The sequence below is a fragment of the Micromys minutus genome, assembly GCF_963924665.1.
Source record: "Micromys minutus genome assembly, chromosome: 20".
NCBI classification, from domain to species: domain Eukaryota; kingdom Metazoa; phylum Chordata; class Mammalia; order Rodentia; family Muridae; genus Micromys; species Micromys minutus.
The window spans coordinates 19,096,333-19,120,595 of record NC_137955.1 but is presented as its reverse complement, the minus strand read 5'-3'; the positions used below and the strand labels follow the sequence as shown (position 1 = coordinate 19,120,595).

Here is a 24,263-nt window from a genome sequence, read left to right as displayed (position 1 = left end):
ATGTGTGAGGTGCAACAAACACACATGATCACTAAGGGACTTCTCTACAAGAGGCATCATGATGTTCACAGAAAGAAGAAAACAAGTGAACAGACAATACTCACAGACAGCCCAACTCTGCCCCTGTTTCCTGTTGCCAAGTTCGTGTGAGTTTCCGCACATTTCAAGGAACCAACCACCTGTCTATTTAAGGACTATGTAGGTTACCACATGCCTTAAGATTTGCTAACTGCTTAGTTACAATATACATAGGGCAAAATGTGTATTTCCAAATAGACGTGTTGTTATATATAATTTATTTCTTCACATTAACATCACAATTAACTACCAACTAACATGAGGACACAGAACACATTTAACTCCAAAACAAGGTGTGAAATAATTGTTTAAATGATAAGAACAGCAATAATATCAAATGAAAGTGAAAACCTCACTTCTAGATTTAAGTCAGAGATCCAAGTCAGCCTTTTAAGAATTTCAAGAGAGGCAATTAATGAATTATTATACTCTTCTAGAAGTGAGAAATACTGTAAGCCTTTTCTTACATGATTTGTTTAAATCTACTTATTTTTTTGACCCCCAAAAGCATGCCAAGACTAGGTTCAGATGCTTGATTATGTCAAGAAGGAATAAAAGTAATGATTTTTTCTGGTGTAATACAAGCAATTTGTAGGTTCAAGCATACAATTTCTGCATAAAATATTGCAGGTTAAAATGATATTGTAGGTTTCAAGCCATTGCGTTACATTTGAACAGTTGTCACAATGATTAAGTTTTGTGAAGTTTAAAACTCTAACTTTTGAAGAGAAGCAACAAAATTAAGTTGTTAAACAGTGACTTTTACCTTTACACCACACAGAATAGTTACTTTCCTTTGGGCTGGAAAAGTTATTTACAGCTAACATTGACTGAGTCTTGGTACAAGTCCAATAACACATGAAGACAAATATCTCCTCACCTTTCTCACAGAAAACAGTGAGCATATTTGAGGTGAGAGGAAGCCTTAACAGTGGCAATGTTAGTCTCCTATGGTGGCTGAGTATGTTGTGTGTTCCTTCACCTAACTCAAAATTTAAAGCACCAGAATACAATTTAGAGCTATAAATTGGGATTTGTTTATTGAATCCCGCATAATTAACAACCTAGATGCAGAGGCACAGCTAATGAATGAAAGCTGTGATTGGTGCTATGCTGGGGCTAACTGGAGTTGCCTTTTTCTAAAATCAGAGTTTTGTTTCCAATGACTTTAAGAACTCTTCATAAAAGGGAGAAACACATGTATCAAAGGAATTAAGTAAAGGGTTAGAAATCAATGATCTGACAACAACGTGTTAAATCCTTTAATGGTTTTTAAAGAAAGAAAGACGTAACACTGAATGTTATACAAGTCTTTTGAACTTCTCTTGGGCATTTAGATATATATATATATATATATTTAATTATATATGTATATATGTTTTTACATTTGCATGTAGGCCAGAGCTTCTAAAATATCTTTTTGGAGTAGGCTATAGGGCTCTATCATGAGATAGAATAAAATAATATCTGAGAATATTCTGTGTATTAGAGTATTTCTTTTCTGCTTTGATTATCAGCAAGAATCATAAATTCGAAGCAAAACGTGGTTTTTCTGCATCTGGGTCCGTATTTAAGACTGAGGGAGACTCTCTCTGCACAGCTGCTGGTGGCGGGGGTGCTGGAGGCACTCCTCGATTGGGGGGAATGGCTCCTGAGGACATCTGTCGGAACAAGGTGACACGCTGTGGCACTGTGCTTCTGCTCCCTGCCTGAAGGCCAGTGCTGTGGACTGCAGCCACAGGTTGAGGGATAGAGGCCAGGGACTCGCCCACAGTGGGATGAGGTCTGGAGATCATAGTAGAAACCTCATGGGGCAGCGAAGGCTGCGAGGCAGAGAGGGGCCTGACCTCTCTGGTCAGGTTGGTGTTATGTAGAGCTTGAGTACTCTTGTGTACTTCATTTTTCGGTGTGGAGCTACCAGGTGTCTGTGGCTGTTGTTGCTGCTGCTGCTGTTGTTGCTGTTGCTGTTGCTGCTGCGGCTGCTGCTGCTGCGGCTGCTGTTGCTGTTGTTGCTGCTGCGGCTGCTGCTGATGTTGCTGCTGCTGCTGCTGCTTCTGAGGCTGCGGCTGAGTCTGCTGTACCTGGGACTGCTGTAGATGCTGCTGAGGCTGCTGCATGAGTGACAACTGGGATGCCGTGGGAGAGGCGTAATGGAAAGTTCGCGTGGCCAGGGGGCTCTGTATAGGAGGACTGCAGACTGCGGTGGTATAGGAGCAGGGCGAAAGGATGGCTGAGGGCTGAGGTGTCTGTGTGCTGGGGCTGGGTGAGTGCAGGTTGCTGTGAGACAAACTTGTGGCTGTATAGACCGGAGGAGATTGTGTCCTCATGCGGGAGGTTGGGGTGGTGGTTGAAGAGGTGCAATTCAGGGCTGTCATTTGAGGATAGTTGATTGGAGGAATAGCTTGCACCATCTCTCTGTCATGCTTCACAATCTGCTTCAGAATCTCATTCTCCTGATTGTTGAAAACACCAGTGTTCAGATCCTTCTGGAACTTCTGCAGGAGAATAGAGTTTTTCTTGCCTATCAGCAAAGGAAAAATAGGCACTTAGACAGGCTGGAAACAACTAATAAAGCCACACGGCCTGGCTACTCCAGTTTGACGTTTGTCAGCACTAGGGTGTAGAAGTGAAGAGCTTACCTGTCACCATCAAACAGAAATATAAAATCTGCCTATGTATAATTTTGCACCTGCTAATGAGGGTGGCCAAAAGAAAAGCTGCTTCATAGAAGAAATGGACATGCTTAATAGAGTTATTTGGGGAGTAAAGGAGAAGAGGGTGTTTGGGTCAGGCTGGGCCTAGAATCATTATGTTAATTTTAAGTTGTATTTGAAGGCAAGACAATGGGGGTTACAAGACAACACTGGGACATTTGCTTTGAGGCACAACCAAGAGATTTAAGTAGAACCATTTTTTCCAACGTTCAAGATTGTGAAGCAGACACATTTATCATATTTATGACACAGAACACGTAGTATCACTGCTGAGAAATTTAGGCTGGAAAGGAAAGAGGCTGTAAGACAGTTTCATAAAGAACTGTCTCAGAGACCAGTTTAAGGTACCCACAATAGTTAATTCTAGCTGCGTATTTCTCTCATCTCTGGAGCTTTAAAGAATATGAAAGTCAGTACATAGCAATTATGTGTGGTCCAGATTTTAGCATGTACAAGCAGCTTTCCTCAGGGGATGCTTATATGGTGGCACAATGACACACTACTCATGATCATCCCTCTTTTCTACAGTGCCTATTGGGGTGGGGGTGGGGTTACAGAGCTCTGCCTTTCTCATGCTACTTCAGGACTCAAAAATCTTGAGTTTTACTACATAATTTTGAGTGGTTTTGCAATACATGGGCATTCCCTGGCATAATACCAAATAAAATCAATAGCTATTTAGTAAAAATAAAATAAAGTAACAAAAAAAAAGTTAAGACTTAAAATGGAAATAAACAAAATATAACCAACAAAAAGTTTAAAAAATAATAAAATAAAGTTAAGACACAGGAGACACCAGGATTACAAAGCCCACTGAGTCACTTATGCTGGGTACATATGAGCTGGCAGAAACTGCAGAGGGAAGCACCCGGCCTGCAGGGCCCTGTACTGAGTCCTCTGCATGCGAGCTCTGGTGTTAGCCTAGTGTCTCTTTGAGACTGGTAACTGTGAGAGTTGGGGGGTGTCTTTGACTCCTTTGCCTGCTCGTGAAACTCCTTTCCTCCTTTGGGGTTGGTTGTCTTGTCTTATTATGTTTTGTCATGTTTGGTTGGTGTCTCTTGAAGTCCCGCTCTGCTCTTTTCTTAAGGGAGAACGAAGGGAAGTGAACCTTGGGGGAAAGGAAAAGTGGAAGGGGGAGGGAGAGGAGTAAAGGGAGCAAAAACTGTGGACAGGATGTGTTGAATGAGAAAAGAATATATTTTCAATAATAAAAGTAAGAACATACACATATATAAATGTGTGTATGTGTGTGTGTGTGTGTTTGTGTGTGTGTGTGTGTGTGTGTGTGTGTGTGTGTGTGTAAAACTGAAATAAGCATGGTAACTGATAAGTGACTAAATTATGCACGCCTGCTAAATAGTATAATTTCAAAACTGAGTATATTTTCAACAATGTGAATTATGATAACTTTCATGGATGCCAAGAAGAGAGATTATTTAGATCATTGTGAAAATAGGTATTGTTCATTTTTGCAAAAGCTTCTATAATTTAATATAGAAAAAGCCACATCTGGTATTATTAATAACAAATACAAATATTTATTTGATATGTTGCCTTAACTGACTACAATATATACTTATGTATTGATCTCACAACAAAGATAGACAATATTACTTTGTATTTCAATAAGAAATATTTCATGATTAAGGTATCTTTATTCATGGAAAGTGTTAAAATAGTTATGCTAGCTTTAAAGCACTGTTAGGATTTTTAGCAGTTTCAAAAATACCATTATTTGGTGCTTACTAGCAATGTTATTCCTTGTGCTGTTGTCTAAAACTATTTCATGTAACTCTCTTGAGGAGTTATTTTTTAAAGACAATGAAGATTAATAGGAATTACTGAATATGCTAAGCATTATGAGTGTATCTAAAACTGCCTGTCTGGTTTAGGAAACCAGTCTGGAATACAGGGAAGTCAGTCTTTGTGTCTATCATGAACACACTTGCATAGCAAAAAAAAAAAAAAAAAAAAAAAAAAAAAAAAAAGATTGTTTTGAAATTGTGCTCTTAGGAAATGTCTTCTCATTTCATGGGCACTATCTCTTTGGAAGATGATGTCCTATTAGCTCCTTAAATTCAGTATGTTTGTTGCACTCTGTGATAATGTCCACATAGTACTTTTACTTCATCTGTCTAAAATCTGTCATTCTGTAATATGTAGAGTGAGGGAAAGATGAGTCAGATGAGACCCTGTCTTAGACTAAGGCCTTACCTTTGTATGAACAAAGCTCTTGAGACACTTTTTTCTTGGCTTTTAACTGACCCCAATTCTATCTGCTTCAGGTATATTTACTCCCTTCTCCTTCCATCCCCTTCAGTTATACATGTGTTGTAGACCTTATATTGCAACTGTAACAGTAAGATAAATATTCTCTCTCCATTAATAAAATTTATTATTTTTTAAAGAACATTTACTGTAACAAAGGCCTTATGTGGTGAAGGGCATATAGGACACTGTGTAAGAACACATCCAAAGACTTCAACTTAGCATATGATGAGGCAGAACTAAAAGTTTCTACAGGGAATAGTGTTTAAGCTGAACTATGAATCTACTGCAGAAGGATTCTGAGACAAAGGGGAAGAAAAGATGAGGTGAACAAAATGGTTATGGTTTAAGAATGAATGCATACTATCTTGTTAAATTTCAGTGTATCTCAGAAGAGCTAGGGAATTTAACAGCAAGACAATAAAATCCTACTTTGCTGTGGAAACTATGCAAATCTTTAGCTAACTAAGAAGTTCTACTTAATATATTTTTCTAGCAGAAAATACTTCATAACATTGATGTTTGCAAAATAAACGACTATGTAGGGTATTTCTACAAAGGATTTTGTTTGAGTCTGTATTACAAACATTTTGATGTTTCTGCTGAGACTGATCTACTTGCAAAGGTTTTTAAGTTTCTTATGAAGGTATAAAGTGTCAAACTGGCCATTATGGATAAAAAGATCCTTAAGATAAAATTTGGAATGTAATATAGACTCATGATATTTGCATTACATGCTATTTTAGTGCTATCTAGATTTTTTTTTTTGTACCAGTACTTTTTACCTGAAGATTCAAACTGAAGTGATATCACTTGGGTTATAGGATTGCATAGCTAGTGAAAACAGACATGAACAAATCAATCCAGAGCACCTAGAAGAAGCAGGTATGACCTCAGAACTTTCTACACAACTATTTACTACACAGCTATTTGCTAAGCTTCTATACAAATCAACCAGAGATTTATACACTAGAATTTTAAATTAAAACTAAATTGCCCTAGAAGAAAGTGAAGAGCAAAAGAGTACCTATCCGATCTAGTCGGTCAATAGCAACTGTCTCAAAGGCCCTTCTCATCATTGGATATTCCTCCAAGACCTCATTGAAATTGTCCACCGAAAGGGAGTAAAGACGACAGTATGTATCAGCACGAACACTGGCAGTGCGCCGGCCCTTCGTCAGCAGGCATATCTCTGTAAAATAGAAGGAAGAATGACTGGATTGGTTATGTCCTTTTCCAAGTTTTGAATGCCTCTAGTTAGAGGTACCCATTTTCAATTCATCACAAAATTCACTTGGCAATTAAAACCATGTGACTGCTAATATGTTTAAACTTTTATTGGGAGGTTATAACTACAACTATTCGTTACCTTCCTTCCCTTCAAACTCCACTATATAGCCTTCCTTACCATAATTTCAATTCATGGTATCAACTTTTTTATTATTATTACATTTATATGTCTAAGTATATATGAATATCCACACACATCCCTAATGTAGCCTGATCTAGTTGTATAGTGTGATTTGTATGCATGTTTTCAGGACTGACCATTTGGCAATGGACAGTGTCTACATTAATATAATAAGTGTTTTAAAACAAACAGAGGCTTCCAGTTTTCACCTGCCCTATACCCAGAACCCGATGAGAGAGAGCTGGTCCCCCAAAAGTGCTGAAACACCTGAGAGCACAGGAAAGACCACTACTTCTACTCTGAGGGACCTGCCCAGAGCCCTCAAGACAGAAGAACCAAGGAGCAGTCTGAGATAGGATCCTTCTGGTTTCTGTGTGTACCCAGGCCTGTCCTGGTGCCGCAGCAGTCTATACCCAGACCCCACTGGAAGAGAGCCTGTCTCCCAGGAGTGCTGACACATCTGAAAGCACAGGTGAGACCTTTACTTCTGCTCAAATTACTGGCTCCACCCCCCAAAAAACATGCCTGGAGCCTTCAGAACACAGAAACTAAAGAACAATCTGGGAGAGGATTCTTCTCTTTTCTGCCTGCACCTGGAGCTGACCATTTGTGACAGTTCTCTATGCGCAGAAAGAGCTGAGAAAGAAATGGTCCCCTAGAAGTGCTGACACACTCATGGACAGGAGGGTCAAGGCACTGTCAGAATCAACAAGAAAAGCTAACACCACAGATAAGCAGATGGTGAGAGGCAAGTCCAAGAACCTATGAAAAAGAAACCAAGTCATTTGGTATCATCAGAACCCAGTTCCCCCACCACAGCAAGTCCTGAATACCCCAACACACTGGAAAAGCCAGATTCTTATTAAAAATCACAACTATGGACGATGTTAGAGGCCTTTTAGAGTGACATTAATAACTTTCTTAAAGAAATACATGACAAAACAGGTAGAAATCCTCAAAGAGGAAACACAAAAATCAAATCGGCCAGGTAAAGGAATTGAAGAAAATCATCCAGGATCTAAAAATGAAATAGGAACAATACAGAAGTCACAAAGAGAAACAATCCTGCATACAGAAAACCTAAGAAAGATATTAGGAATTATGGATGCAAGCATCACCAACAGAATACAGCCAACCATTGAACTGAGAACAGAATACTTAATGAAGGAGTTAGAGAAAAAAAATTGAAGGAGTTAAAGGGGTTTGTAGCTCTATTAAAACAACAATACCAACCAACCAGAGCTCCCAGGGACTAAAACACTATCCAAGAGTACACATGGATGGACCCATGGCTCCAGCTGCATTTGTAACAGAGGAGGGCCTTGTTGGGCATCAGTGGGAGGAGATGCCCTTTTTTCTGTCAAGGCTTAATGCCACTGTGTAGGGGAAATGTCAAGACAGGGTATTGGAGGGGTTGCTTAGAGGAGCACCCCAATGAAAGCAAGTAAGGAAGATGGGATAGAGGATTTATGGAGGGAAAACCAGGAAAGGGGATAAAAGTTGTAATGTAAATAATATATATCCAATAAACAAACAAACAAACAAACAAACAAAAACAAATAGAGAGTTCTCGGTTCACAGAAAAGACAAAAAAGTCTTCACTGTAAAAAATTATGGAGGTGGTTTATTTGAGAAGCAATTAAGAATATATAATTGAATTGGAAAGGAAATTCTATAATCAGAAAATTTTGTAAGCTCTAGGTGGCAGGAAGCAGACAGTATGATGTACAGGGAATCATAAGTGAGTTTAAATGCCTTAGTGTCCTTTGTGCGATTCTTTTAATATTAGAATGAAGAAAAAGATTATTTTAAATATGTAAAAGTAGTCTCCTAATTAGACAACACACACTTTTTTTTTTCACTAAAATAGCATACTCAAAATATGGTAACTGCATGTTTTTCATTAGAATTTCCCATTTGCTAACTAACCCACATGACATTATTTTCAAAATTTTACTAAGACAAATTATTGTAGACTATGCCTTGTTTTAAACTTGTAAATAACTTAATTTTGTCTTTAAAATGACCAGTTTGGAGCACATGAAAAGGGCCACTGGATAAAGTTACTCTCTGATGGTGCTAATAGCCTCAGCTCAATCCTTGGCCTTGGCACCCACTCTGTAGAGGCACCAAACCAATGGGAACATGTTATCTTCTGATCTTATCTACCCATGTATTATGGCACTTGCTGATCCTTATATATGCACACACAAACACACACACACACACACACACACACACACACAAACACACACACACTAGCAAACACATAAGCAAACACATGCAAACAGAAATAAACTTTGTATCACAAAGTTTCTAGTATAATTAAAGTTTTTGAAGTATATCTACTCTTCAGTGAAGGATTTTATTTGACATTTGAAGATATAAAAATAGTGTGCGAGTAGAATACTATTTACACTGTTTTATAATTTATGGTTATTTTTAAGGATAATATATGGAGAGAAAGATATGCCACAATGACAGAAATGAAGAACAAACAAACCAGATTACATTGTCTTGTTTCCCCCAGAAATCAGAAATGAAACATCTGAACATGGTGGCCTTTTATGGCATAGTTTGCTTTTGATCCAGCTACACATCAAAATTCATGTGGCTTTTAAGAGAGTCTTGTTTTGGTATAGCATGAAGGGTATTTAACTAAGGATTCCAAATTCTCAATTTTAACCTAGACTGATGACTTTTATTTACGAAGATTCAGAAAATTATCTACATTCTTTGGCCATTGGACATTATTGTAAAATGTAGCACTAAGTTTAAATCTCATCAAGTCTGTTGGATGGGTTTTATTTATATCTAATTATAAAGTCTAATACTTTTTTGGACCTTCATAGTGTATGGTGCACAGTAGTTGCTTAATGTTTGTGGGTTCAGTCAATGAATTAAAAAAGCAATGCATTCTGCAAAGTATATTGTTAATCAAAATTTAACTCTATGAAGAAACTATGATACCATGTTTTTAGGTTTCTGCTAAGTTATAAATTAAGAATGTATTGAGAAAATTTGCCATTGTTGTCTTAGATATAAATAGTTATATATCACCAAGTAGAAAATTACGTTGCTTTGGGGTACCCAGGTTGAGTCCATAAACAAGATAAAATAAAAAGAAATGAAACAGAATTCCTGCAAAGACTGCAATCTAAAGTGTACATTTTAAAGGTTTGTCTGCATATTTTTTAAATGTCACTTATTTCTCAAAGTTTCTGCTCATCTCCTTTATTCATTTGTTGAGAACTCAGCTCAGACTTCTTTTAGTGAGGGGGTCATGTTTTTTTCTCAGTAGACATGCACTTCAGAGCATGCACAAGGCTGGATTCAATCTCCAGTTGAGAACACAAAAGGAAGACCCTCAGTACAAATATACTTAATGATAAATCTATTCACTAGCAGATTTTTATTGTAATATAATTGTCCTTTAGGTGAAATTGTCCCAATGTGCTTTGTAGGGTGATTAAACGTGGTAAAACTTTACTCTATTTGATTATGATGAAATTGTCAGTAATGTGCCTTGTTACATATTAAAAAGCTGGTCTCAATTTCAGCTTCAAAAAGACTGTTGTTTGAGAGATTAGATTTGGCCTAGCACACCTTGGGACTACTTTTATAATCCTTTTAATAATCCTTCGGCTATGAGATGGATCATCTGCCCAGTGCTATTTTTGCTGACATTCGTTAACCCTGATTCAAAACATTTAAGTCCACTTGACATTACTGTCACCTATATGAGCAGTTATTTCCCGAGGTAGGGCAAATAGCTTCAAGCATTTTCCAACTCAGAAGAATTTCACTGACCTGTAAAACAGTTTGACATTGAAGTGACACTGAGTTAATCAGGAACTCATGATAGACTTTCTAAAGTAGTGTTTTTATCCCGAGCTCTAGAATTTAAGTGAAAGGTTGTACTCAGTTTTTTTATTGTAACTGAAGCAAATGTTGTTTCCTTTTCTAAATCTAAATATCATGAAATGAGAGTAATTACACATTAAGCAGCAAAATGCTATTTTTTCATAGAAATTTCTTGGCTTTCCACTTCAGTATCTTATTTATACTAATATGTAAGCAAGATATCACCTTTTCTTTCATCTTTATTATATTTCTGTTTTTTTATTAGTTACACTAGGACTAATAAGTTGTTGGCTCCATATGGTGTAAAAGACATTAACATTTGGATTTACCAATTTGCATATCAGGCTTATCTTGTAGTGGTATTTTGGATGTTAAGCAGATTAGAAAAGTAATCTGAAGAAATGTTGACAGAACAAAACATTAAATGCCAGTTTAGTGTTATTATATATTCCAAATTTTATGGTATTAAAACACATACTAAAAATGATAAATTTTCAAATATAAATATTATAAAGAAATCGTTACATATTGACAAACTTCATATGATGATAGCTATTTTAACGACTCAGAATATAGTCTTGACATTTTCCTGTATAGATCTGGTAATTTCCCTGTGCATCAAGGTCAAGCAGCTTGCTCAATCACTGTGTCTTCTCTCATTCTGTTGGCAATGGTTAATTATGAATACTTCAGTCATTGAATCTATTGGTTTTTCAAGTAAATTATAGCTCTCACCTTATAAGTTGATTCATTTCTCTTAAAGGATATACATTAGTCATCTTCAAGCACAGTGCATGTTCTTAGCTGGTGACCCATTATCTTATTCTAGAAGTCATGAAACTCTCTTTCCATAGCAGTTGATTACAAGTCCTCTGATGTGATATCACAATTCCCTGTAGTATATATATATATGTCTATTTTCACTGAAGTTTGTTCTTTTTACCTCTTAGCTTTTTTCTCTTTATCTCCCAATTTATGTTGTTCTCTTTGCATTCCCTTGTGACTCTGTCTAATACATTGTTTATAAACTGTTATCAAGTACATACATATACTAAAAAACTTTCTTAAGTTAAAATACTAAATACAGATAATCTTCATTGAAATTCTTAGAGTATCTATTGCCTAAATAAAAAAAGTCATTGTTATTCCCATGTAAGCCACAGTGAACATACACAAACTTATATTTTAATTGACCATACGTGTAACTAAAAAATATCAAAGCTAAGGAGGATAAGATCACAGTTTTCTTGCTTCTAATCAGCTTTAAAAATCTACCAGATCACTCCAATTCTTTCCTTTTGATTTTAAATCTGTCAACACTCAACTCTTTAAAAGTTAATCAAACAGTGTGAATTATAAATTTCTTTAAAAGGCAGCCAGATCTTTAAAAATTCATCAAATGATTTCAGCGCTTAGAGACCTCAGATGTGTTTTGTGAAATGATTTCTTGTCAGCTCTGTTTTCTTTGTGTTATTTAATATTCTTGCACAAAATGGGACAGAAGCATTACAAAACTACTTTTCTCTTTTAGAAAAGATTCACTGCATATTTATTAGACAAGTCCACCACAGCAAAAATCAGTTAATTTGTTCTCAGGTAGTTCACCCAACTCTCACACCTCATATGAACCTGCACAGACTTCTCAGGCATACATGCATAAATGACATTATAAAGTTAATTGTATACTTGTTTGGTTTGTTGAATATAAAAATAAATAGCTAACTTGGATTTATACACAGTTTTATTGCTTTAATATTCATAGCTATCATCTGGATACCTCATTAAAAAGCATATTAGGATTTTTCTTAGTCTAGAATATTTCTCAACATTCCGAGGTGTTATCAGGAATAGGTTTTCAAGAAAATGAGTTCAGAAAGGGAATACAAATTAAGAGATAATAATTGTGAAAACGTCCCCATCACCACTACCATTTTAAAACCACAAGAGACATATAATGAGGAAATTCCACCAATCTGTCCAGCATTAGAAATTCAAACATTGTGTCTTAAAATGCTTAAAAATAATTCCAAAGTTAACTTTCTTCTTGTTTATTCTTCATAATACTTTAAATGATGCATCATTAATTATAACAGAGAGACTTTTTTTTTGGCCTGGAGTAACACACAGGCTTTGCAGCACCTGTTTTACAGATGAAGGGAAGAAGACAGAAAAACAAGCAGAAGTAAGAATTGGGCAGTGTGATAGATGCAGTGACCTTGAGTACAGGTTCAAAGAACACTGTTTATTGAGATGGGGGTGTGGTTGAATAATTAAATAAAAATATGGGATTATTGGTGGTTTAGAACACAATTCTAAAAAATTAAAACATCCTTACACACAGTGTTATAGCAGGACTTTTAAGGCACAACTCTATATGTAAAATGCTGTTTTAGGAAATGACATACATCTTGCTTTGTATTAAAATCACTGAATTTATTTTTGTCTGAAAGGAAAATTTTTGATAAAATATTTATGGCACAATAATAATTATATTTGGTTTGCAAAATTAACCAGAAGTAATAATTTTAGTAGTCAACATAAGATATATAATGGAGTTTTGATAAGTTTAGAAATGATTAACAGGGATGTGCCTGAACTAAAATCCATTACACTGAATATGGGAGTAGAATTTTCCAGGACTCACTGTGAAATGAGGCTGTAACTGAACTTGACAGGTCATATTGAATTTATGGATTTGAAGCTAGACATAAAAGAAAAGCAACATTCCTTCTCTGAGCTAAGAAAACAGTTATTTGGGAGGAAAATAACCAAAGTTTTCACATCGAACGAAAATTTTATTTCATAAAACTTTTTCTTACATTTGTCTGATGGCTCCTAATGCTAGGCCCACCAGAAATAGGGTTTTCCTCTGAGTTCAAGTTGCCCTACTTTGATCATAGACCTCAAAAAAAAGCCAGTTCTAACTAGAAGGTTAGAGACCTGACGGGCTAATGCTTCCTGGCAGAAGGTTCTCAGCAGACTAAGACTCATAAGGAAGCTTGTCATTTCTCTGTATGACTGAAAATCTCACTATGCAGGCATATGGGTTTTGTGTTGTCCTGACCCTTTCTTGGAATCACTTTGGTTCCTGAAGGCCATTGACTGGCTATGAACTCTATCTGTAAATTTTGTGTGACATAGACTCTTTTTCCCCCTTCTGTGCTTTCCATGACACAAGCTTTAAAACTGATCACTTAACATCTTGAATATGATTTGCAGACCTATTTCTACCCATAACTTCTTTAGGAAATGAATGTTCATCCAACCCTTTAGCTATCAGACTCCAACTTTTCTATTTTTTTTCCTCTTCATAAGTCACAATAAATATTATTTATAGTACTTAGAGTATTTGTGGAGCCAGGGAGAGACCAGGGAATAAGGAGAAAACCAATATTCAAATGTTTCTTTAAAGTTAAACAGGAAACGTCATTGTGCATGAATAAATCTTCCAACTAAGACATCTATACTGACAATTTAATCTTGAAATAGCTAAGATTCTATTGATCTCTTTCCAATCTGAGAAATATTATTCTATCTGACAATGAACAAACAAAATCCAGGTAATAATTATAATTATGCAAATAACACTAAAATGTTTAATTTATTAATTGTATATATAGACTCAAAATACATATTGACAATATGAACCCACATTATTAGTAACTTACATTAGCGGTGCAGGTGCATAGATAAGAATAAGAAACAAATGAGTTAATAAAGTGAAGGCTCTTGTTAGGCGGGAACTTGCCATATCCATGTACAGTATAAGTATGTAGATGTTGCCTTTAGCAATAGGGCCTTACTCTCAGTTTGTGGAGAGTAACCAATAGTTTTGGTAATAGTCTGAGTTGTTTTGGGTCTCCAAAAGGACTATTTGGCCAACAAATAAGTTATATATAATTCATTCCTGGCAGTAGAGGTTCTAATTGGTGGAGAGACATCTTTTTGGCGATTTGTCATTTAATAACTTCATTGATATTTTCTTAATTATGTGTTATTTATATTTTCTTTAATATGTCTATATTTCATTAACCTTCCACTGTACTGTGTTTCCAGAAACCCCTCAAATGGCACTTGGTGTTTAGTTGTCTCTCCCCATATTCCTTCCCTTATTCCATTCTCTTTCCTCCTAGTCACTATTTAATCTTTCTGTATCAGGCTTTCCCAAACCATCTCTCTATTTCCCTTTCTCTGAGAGATCATTCTCTGTCCTTTAAATTTTTTTACTGTATACCTTGCCTCTGTGTTTTAAGAGTAGCATGCTTTTCAGGTCTTAAAGTCTAACATCCACATAAAAATTCATATATACTATGTTTGCCTTCTAGTGTCTCAGTTAACTTACTAAGGAAGATATTTTTCTAACTACATCAATTTATATATTTCATGGTTTTAATCCTTTAACAGTTGGATAATATTTAACTGTAAAATCAGTGGTTCTCATCCTGTGGATCTTGATCCCTTGGGCATTAAATGACCCATGCATAGGAGTTGCATATAAAATATTCTGCAATTCAGATATTTAGATTATGGGTTACAACAATAGCAAAATTACAGATAAGAAGTAGTAACAAAAATAGTTTTATGGTTATGGTCCCCAGAACATGAGGAACTTTATTGAAAGTCAAAGTATTAGGAAAGTTGGGAACTAGTGGTGTACATGGGCCATATTATCATTACCCATTCTTTTTTAGATGAATATCTAAGCTGATATGAACTTCTCTGGGTATAGGCAAAATAATAATATAGTTGTATCGGGAGGTAGATCCATTTTCAGATTCTTAAAAACTGCAGCACTGCTTTTCTTAGTGTCCATACAAGTTTGTATGCTTACCAATAGCTGCTGAGTATTTCTCTTACCCTACATCCTTGCGCAGCAGTACATGGCCAACACAAACAATCTCAAATGTATTTCTGTAGAGCTTTTTGTTGATTATTGCTTTGTTTGGTCATTATTTATTGGTCTTTTGCTTGTACATGTGGTTTTTTATCTTACATCTTTATGATGTGTATGCATAGGTGTGTGTGGTTGCTTACATATGGAATTTGTTTTATATGCTCTGTTTTTTTTTCCTGTTTGTTAGTTTGCTTATCTTATTTTATTCTTACTTTTTTCTCATTTGTCTGTTTTTTTATGAAAGGGAAAAAATAGGGTGTGGATAGAATGGTTGAGAAGGTCTGAAGTGAGAGGGGAAACCATAATGAAAATATACTGCATGAAAACAATATTTTAAGTAAAATGTAATACAAATTTTAAAAGAAAACATGTATGCATTAAAATGACAAGAATAATAACTAAATGCATTTTGAAGAATACTTTTAAGTTACATAATCTAAGATAAGTGAAATTAGAAGACAAAGGTATCTCTGAGAAAAAAATATTAGACTAGCAATCCTAAAGTTAAGTTCTATCAATGAAATTTTGCACAATTTATAATTAATTAAGCACTGACTTTTAGAGTTTTGGAAGTCTGTTTGTAAAAAGAAGAATCTGTGATACAGACCACATGTAAATCAGAAGCATAGATCTTGGCTGTCTGGACATTTGTAGGGACATTTCCCAATTACTTTATTAGATATTTTTTGTTTGTTTGTTTGTTTGTTTTTGTTTTTGTTTTGCTTTGAAGCTTGTTGTGTTAAATTGTGCCTTCATTTCAATTTTGTAATTTTATTTAAAAACAAAATTTAAAACATTCGACCAGAGAAATTTGTCAGGGATCAATAATGTACCTCTAGGAATGTTATAAATAAAAAAAATCTAGTAACAGATATGAGATAACTGATTATAAATTGTTGGTCAAAGGGATGTAAGTGATCCTTAAAACACTATAGGGTTTTATTGTCCACTGGGCAGTTAAGCACTTGCTATACAAGTGCAAGGTTCTGAGTTCAAATCCCAGAACTGACATGAAAAAAGAAACACTCACTTGTGTGAGAGTGGCATGCCTACTACGGGGCAACCAATTGCTTTCTGATTGGATTTGTGGTCTGCTCCACTGAAAGAAATTTATGCCTGATACTGAAATCTTAGATAAGAATCTGTGCTGGGCAAATGATGGGTTTTAATAAGAAACATACTACTGTTGTTTTTTCTAACTGGTTATGTAGTTGAACTGCTTTCTAAATACTTATGATCACACTCATAATTCAGGGTTATTTTCAGTCTTCATAAGAAAAGTTTTGTTTTTGTATTGAGTGGTAGTTAATAAAGAGAGACTCACAGCTGGCCAAAACATGAGGCATACATGTTTGTTGATTACTCAGCCCTAAATGGAGCATCTTTAAAACACCTTTTCTGTCAAAGGGACTATAACAGAAGAAGGGTCAGAAAGAACCTAAGTACCAAAGGATTGAAACTCAGAACTGTAGTCAAAATCTTATTGTCATTATATATACCTGCTCAAAGAACCACATAAGGTTGACAGCGTCACTATTTCAACCTGCATCAGGATGAGCTTTGCCATTCTAATGGATTAATGGCAGTTAATCCTTACTTGAGGGGCAATATATATTTTCTTTAATATTATACCATTGATAAGTTGTAGAAGCTACAGTATATAATGCCCATTCCTTGCTGCCGAAAAGAACCATAATTAATCTTAATGGATCATACTCACAGAGAAACGAGGCTAGGGAGAGAGCAAGGGAGAGTTAGAGACAGAGACACACGGAGAAAAAAAGACAGAGACAAAATGAGAGAGACAGATAAAAGTTAGAAAGCATCTCGTTGGGCATAAAGGTTTCAGCAGTAGAAGGAGAAAAGTGAAAGACAGTGATGACAGCAAAAATGATCAACATTTATTACATATGTATGCCTAAAAAGTTCAAAGATTTCCGAAAACATCTAGAATGTCTAACAGCTAGTCATTTAAAAAATATACAAGCCATGTATGAGCTAAGTAAAGCAGTGGAACAAATATGCTAACAGTGCAGCCACATGGCACACTATTGGATTATAAACAACATTTGTGATTCAATTAGCCAGCATGGTAATAATCCAGGAAATTCTCCCATGAGGCATGGTCTGGTCTTCATCCAATGAAAAAAGTCTTGCTTTCTCTCCAAAAACATCACTGGTGATGCCCCTTCCAAGTCATGGCTGCCAGAGCTTCACATTACTAGAGAGTCAATAAGCTAATATTTTTCCCCACATTTTTGGAGGAGAGAGAATACACAAGGTTTTTTTAACATTATTTTTTTTATTCTTTTATAGTACATCCCAATGGCTTTTACCCCTCCCTATCCTACAATTCCCCCTAATCCCCCAGCCTTCACACAGAAAAGAAAAGGCCTCCCAGGGACATCAACAAATCAAAATATAACAAGCTACAATAAGACCAGGCATACACCACCACATCAAGGAGGGACAAGGCAACCCAGTAGAAGGAAAAGGTCCACATGTAGGCCTCTGCACATATGTTATTGCTGTGTAGCTTGGTGATCTTATTTTATTGTTTAAATAAAATGTATGAAAAGATTTTTTCTATGTGGTCGTATTGGAAAGAGGAGCAAAGAGGTCCAGCAAAAACATTAATGTTCATCTTTGGGTCTTGAAACAAGGTCAAAGTTGAAATAGAGTGAAAGGATATGTATGTCTGAACAGTTCTGACTAGGCAGTGTTCTCTCACTTTCTGGCCTTCAGTCTCAGCCTGCAAGGTGGTCTAACTAGCTGTTAGAACTCTGTGAAGTCTCTGTCAAGGAAACAATTTTCCCCTCTAGAGGACCCTGCTCTTTCCCAAGTGTGAGATTCCTAGAGAACATTCCATTTACTTAGAGTCCATTATTTCAATGGACTGATAAGACAAAAGACAAAAGTTGAAAAATATTAGCACACTGAGGAAATACCCTTGGTCCCACATCTCTGTAAACCTTGCTGTAAAATCTTCAAGTCTTGCTCCAAGGTGGAAAACACACACACACACACACACACACACACACACACACACACACACACACACACACACACACACGTATATGTATATACACACAGATATACATTTAACAGAAGCTTAAATTATGTTTTAGATAACAAAGTAGCTATAATTAAACTCTTTGGAACATTTGCTTTAATTATTCAGTCTTTCCGGATAATCTTCTTGGAACACTGTAAAACAAATGCTAATCCATTTGTTAATGAGATAGATCTTTTCAAACCCATTAGAGAAGCTTTTCATAATTTCTGTCTACTTGTTCTTACTATCTGAGTGTCAAGAAATGCCAGTTGGTTTACCCATTTAATCAAGGATGACAAAAAGATACCTCCAATGAAGTGATCTGGGTTATTAGAAACAGAGAAAATCTGAGAATAGGAAAAATAACATTTGTAACAGCACTGATGAGCAGCATCCAATAGAAAATCATGGCAGACAAAATTTTCTTACTTCAACTGTTTTGATAATGCGTTTAAACAATAGTTGAAAACATGGAAATGGGAGAGACTCTAGTTGGCTAGATAAGCTTATGACCACAGGAATGTTAAAAATGTTCTTTCATATTGGAATATATAATTCAATTTTATCATATTTCCACTGAGGCAAAAAGGTAACTCCAGTTTTGGTAGGTTAACTAAAATAAATCAGTTCTACATCAAATAGAAATATCACATACAAATGAAAAAGAATATGACTTTTTTTAGTAGAAAAAAAGGTATTCAAATATCATGGACACTTGTTAATTATCTCTTAAAAGAAAACTTAAAATACTTTAAAATACTACAGAATAATGTTGGCAGAATTTATGTATTCATTTATATTTTCATGGAAATCAAAGTGGCAATAAATTTATCTCTTTTAATACTAATATAAAGGAAAGTTATTGGAAGGTTTTCAAAATCAGTTTTCTTGAGGGAATGTTATAAAATACCCTGAAGTCAATGTCTATTCATCTAAATTAGGTTTAAGGACTAAACTTAATATTAGGTATCTGTAAATTTTATATTTAACTTTTCTTTAGCCAATCTTACACATATATATTGTAGATACCTTTTATAGCCAAAGAAGCCAAATTAATATATGACAATTGAATATTGCTTATAAAATACACTTCCAGTTATCTAATATGACTTTCAAACTTTTCAACTTTTACCTTCTGTTGTAGGGGTCTATGGGGGTCTCCCTTGCATTTCAGCTTTGAATATTCTACTTCAATGTAACCATCTCATGACTCTAACTATTTGCCTCTTTCTGTGTTGTTTCCTTGCCACAGAGGTAGCTTACATGTTATAATAGCTTCCCTATGGACTTACCTATTCATTGATTCTTTCTTTCTTTATTGGATATTTTATGTATTTACATTTCAATATTATTCCCTTACATTTCCCCTTCAAAACCCCTCTTCTATGAGGGTGCTCCCACTCCCACCTCATCGCCCGGACACCACCATACACTGGGGAATCTAGCAGTCATAGGAACAAGTGCCTCTCCTCCTATTTATGCCAGACAACGAATGCCATTTTTTGCTACATATACAGCTGGAGCCGCAGGTCCCTCCATGTGTAGTCTTTGGTTGGTGGTTTAGTCCCTGTGAGCTCTGGGGGTACTGGTTGGTTGATATTGTTGTTCTTATGGGGTTGCAAACCCCTTCAGCTTCTTCAGTACCTTTTCTGACTACTCCATTGGGTTTCCTGTGTTCAGTCCAGTGATTGGCTGTGAGCTTCTGCCTCTGTATTTGTCAGACTCTGGTAGAGCCTATCAGCAGACAGCTATATCAGGTTCCTGTCAGCAAGCACTTCTTGGCATGTGCAATTATGTCTGGGTTTAGTGTCTGTATATGGGATGAATGCCCAGATGGGGCAGTCTCTGAATGGCCTTTCTTTCAGTCTCTGTGCTACACTTTGTCTCTATATTTTCTTGATACAGGAGCCATTCTGGGTTAAAATTATGGAGATGAATGAATGGTCTTAACCACTGAACTATTTCCATAGCCCCATTCATAATATTTTAAGTAATTCAGATTAAGTTAAATATAACCTTACACTGTATTTTTCACATTTGAACTCTAAATACAAAATAACCATATTTTCTAATTAGTATGATTTAATGACAATTTTTGTCACTTAATTCAGATGGTTAATTTATGTTTTCTAAACAAATTTGATTAATTTCAATCTAGGTTTTAGTAATATCTATTTAATAATCTTATGTTAATATTTAGATGAAAAACAAATTATCCCTCTCTCATAGCTCCTAATTTGTTCTTTTAATGGACTTTATTTTACTTAATGTGGTTTTCAATTCCTTAGATAGTTGTGCATCATATACAGTTTTCTAGCTATTTTTGTTTTTTTCCAAACTTCTGCAGTTCTATTATCTGTGAATGATAGAAAACCAGTTAATATTTGAATTGTCAACTAATATTTCTGTATTTTCTTTATTTAGTATTTTAGGATTTCACAATTTGGCCTTATAAAAAATTGTTACAAACTAATCCAATGTCATCTTTTTTAATTGAGTGTTTAATTCAATAAGACTTTTAAGAGGTTGATTACCTGCCTCGAAACACACAAATTTGAGTGCTGCTTTATACAATAGTTGAGATGCCAAAAGGCTTTGAAATCTGCTTCTTCCTATGATTAGTCTGCCACAGGTATAAATCTATTGAAGATAAATCTCAGTCTGCAACCACATTTTTAGAAAAATAAAAGGTTTGTAGTTTGAAAAAAAAATTCTTTCAATCTTTGAAATGAAGTTTAAATTTGTGTTATTTCAAAATTGTTCAATTACTCTGAGTAAAATGTTATTTCAAATATATAATGTAATCAAGGCTTTACTAAAATGATTACATAGTTTCTTCTCAGAGTGAATGGAGGCATCCCTACATGTGTGCATATGCGTTTGCATGTGTGTGTGTGCATGCACGCACGCACATGCGTGCACACATGTGCCTGTATAATATCTTATCATTTTTAATTCTAAACTTTATTCCAGAGCAGATGAGATGGCCCAATGGTTAGATAAAGACACCAGATTTTGAGCCACACAACCTGAAATTAATTCAAATAGAAAGAGAAAAAAAATTTCTACAAGTTTTCTTCTGTCTTCCACATGCACCACATATATAACATCTTTCTATGTACCAAACCATCTATTTTTATCTTTTCAAAAGCTCAAATGCACAGATGGTCATAGACCACAAATAGCTCTATTATAAGAAGTAATGAATGTGAATAACTGAACAGAACCTTGTTATATGGCATATGATGCAAATTACATAGTGAATATCTACCTGAAGTGTATTTCTTAGCTTCTAAGTAGTAAGTCTAATAAGGAATAAAGATAGAAAAACATTAAAAAATATTGGTAGATGTATTATTTTGTTTTGACAAAGAAATTTTATGAGGAAATGCTTTACAAATGGCAGAATGTAGAAGAAAACATGTGTGTCAGTGGTGACAAGGACAGTAACATATATCCAGGAAGAATTTCAGAACTACTTTAGTAAGGAATACAGGAACTAAATAGGAAAGAAAATGTACCTAACTTAATTTTCATATATAACACTAACATTTTATACTAAATATTCTCTGCTCTGCAAATATGGGAAATAAAACCTTTCTTATGAGAACCTCTGTAATTTCTTACACACACTAGAAGGAAAACTTTTCTGAGTCAGCAGAATGAGTCACTGTGCATTCAAATGACTAATGCTGTCAACAGTGTGCTCACTGTAACCTAATGAATAATCCATTTGTGTACATGGCTAGCTTACCTAAGCCAGCTCAGGTAAAGTGGCATATGACTGGGCACAATGCTGACCAATGAAGTGTCCTTATATATCAAGTGTTTTATTGTTTTAATGCATTTATAGTCATCTAAAATTATACCCTGAACTGATTTTTCTTATTAATTGTGGGTTTTCTTTTCTGAAGCAACTAAAATGTGAACTGTAATGGAGCAGAACAATTCTTCCCTTCTTCAATGTTAACTTCCATGCTATGACCTACAATGGTCATTGTCACATTATAATCATTCTGAACAGACTGTAGGAATTTGTAGGAATAAGTCAATGAGAAAAGGAGGTAAAATGTATTTAGACATCACAGTCCAACTGTATCTAAAATGTCTTCAATCAAGGAAAAGAAACACTCTTAATGTCCCTAATCTATTCATGTTTGATCATCTGTAGACACAAATGAATAATGAGAAAATGGCAAATAATCATTTACTTTTGCCATTGATGCATAAAATAGAAAGCCAATATAATAGTTTATAAATTTAAAAAAAAATCCATAAGCAAGCAGGTAAAAGATTGGAAAACTTAAAAAGTAAAACCTTATGTTTATAAATAATTCTATAGATTGTTCTTACATTAACTTATTTCATTATAGAGTAGTAAAAAGGTTTGTTGTATACAGCCACTTAACTCACTGGGCTTTAAGGCTGCAAAGATCAGCTTTAAGTTTCTACAATATAGAAGAAATAACCGGTGGCTTAATTGATCATGATATTACAAGTTTCTCCTTAACTCTAAATTATTTAGTTAAGCTGAATTCCTGTCAAGTAATATCTATTAAGTGATGTTGACTATTAGGGTGGTAAAAAAATAATGGATTCACCTTGTTTCTATTAGCAACGTGTTCCATAGTAAGAACTTCTGTTCAAGAGAGAGCTAGAAAATGTCCATGTCATTCTCTTACATAAATCTTTCATGATGAAGTATATTTTTCTACCATGTAGCAGAAATTGTGCTTTTCTGGGTAGCTAGAAGTAGAGCCATTCTTTCATGAATGCTCATTTTAATAGGCTAATTCAGAACTGAACATTAGAATGTATGATCATAATCTTTCTAAGACTGGTAAATGCTGTAAAGATGAACTGTAGGTTTGAGCTTCCTCAAAGAGAAACAACTGTTAATTTTTGGAATAGTTCATTTTCTAGATAATCATGTGTGTAAACTTAGACTATGTCAGATAAAACTATGTAAGGGCTAGCCAAATCAATTTTCCACAATCTACTTTCACCTAGGAAGATAATCCCAGGTGGGTTCCTGTATTTGTCTGTGGAGATTACCTTGGTATGCTCATTGACATAGGAAGGGCCAGTCTGAAAAGGGGCAGCATGAATCTTCATAACGACCTTTTTTTTCTTATTGATTGATTCTATTTTCTGTGTTTGCTATATGTTGCACTCAGGATTTTCCCACTGCCCTTTAATTCTTTAGCCGGCAGAAAAATTGGACCCAATTAACACCCTTGCACAGCAACATTTTCTCATATTTACAGAGTTATCTGAACAAAAACATGCTACTCTTTGTTAAACTTCTTTATCTTACTCTCCAAATTAATAGACAATTCTTTTAATTCAACCTTATGATTTAATGTCTTTGCTAACCCCATACCTAGAATTTTTCAGACACAATAGAAGAGGGAATTGGATCCCATTACAGATGCTTGTGAGCCATCATATGACTTCTAGAAATTGAACTCAGCACCTTTTGAAGAACAGTTCATGTTCTTCACCACTGAGCCATTTCTACAGCCACACTTGCCTGGACTCTTAACACCCTCCTGTCTCATTCCATTCACTGGTTCTTTCTTCTATTACAACACTTAATCCTGAATGTAAAATTAATCTTTACTTAAAAGCCTTTAACTCTTGCCCATCAATTATAGGAAAAACTCCATCCCTTACAAAGACGTAGGAAGTGTTTGCAGTTCATATTCTGTCTCATTGCTGTACTACCTGCCACACACAGTTTATTCCAAGCTTTCCAAATTCTGTTTCTGTACATTCTGAAACTCTGCCTTCACCAAATTCAGCTTTTACTTGTCCTTATTTCTGCCTGGAATGCACATCCCACAAATATCCTCTCTTTCTGTCTCCTCCTACATAATGCTGATGTCAAAATTAAGTATCCCCTTAGCTATTGCCTTGCTCAGAGAACAGTATTATTGGACAAATTCTGTCTTCCTAAGTTATGGTTTTCTTATATTC

General features: G+C 35.1%; 1 protein-coding gene across 6 annotated transcripts in view; it reads right to left on the bottom strand.

The window, feature by feature from the left end:
- Positions 1–1,601: 1,601 nt before the first annotated feature.
- Positions 1,602–24,263, bottom strand: part of HCN1 (hyperpolarization activated cyclic nucleotide gated potassium channel 1) — a gene marked incomplete at both ends in the record, with an annotated part of 345,716 nt that continues 323,054 nt past the window's right edge. Inside the window, 3 exons of one of the 6 annotated variants that reach the window (XM_080933840.1) lie at positions 1,602–2,075; positions 2,160–2,599; positions 6,088–6,252. In XM_080933840.1, the coding sequence (XP_080789966.1) occupies positions 1,602–2,075; positions 2,160–2,599; positions 6,088–6,252 (1,079 nt within the window). Of the gene's footprint in view, positions 2,600–6,087; positions 6,253–24,263 lie in introns of all 6 variants that reach the window. The other 5 variants (XM_080933841.1, XM_080933842.1, XM_080933844.1 and 2 more) reach the window with 5 other exon arrangements.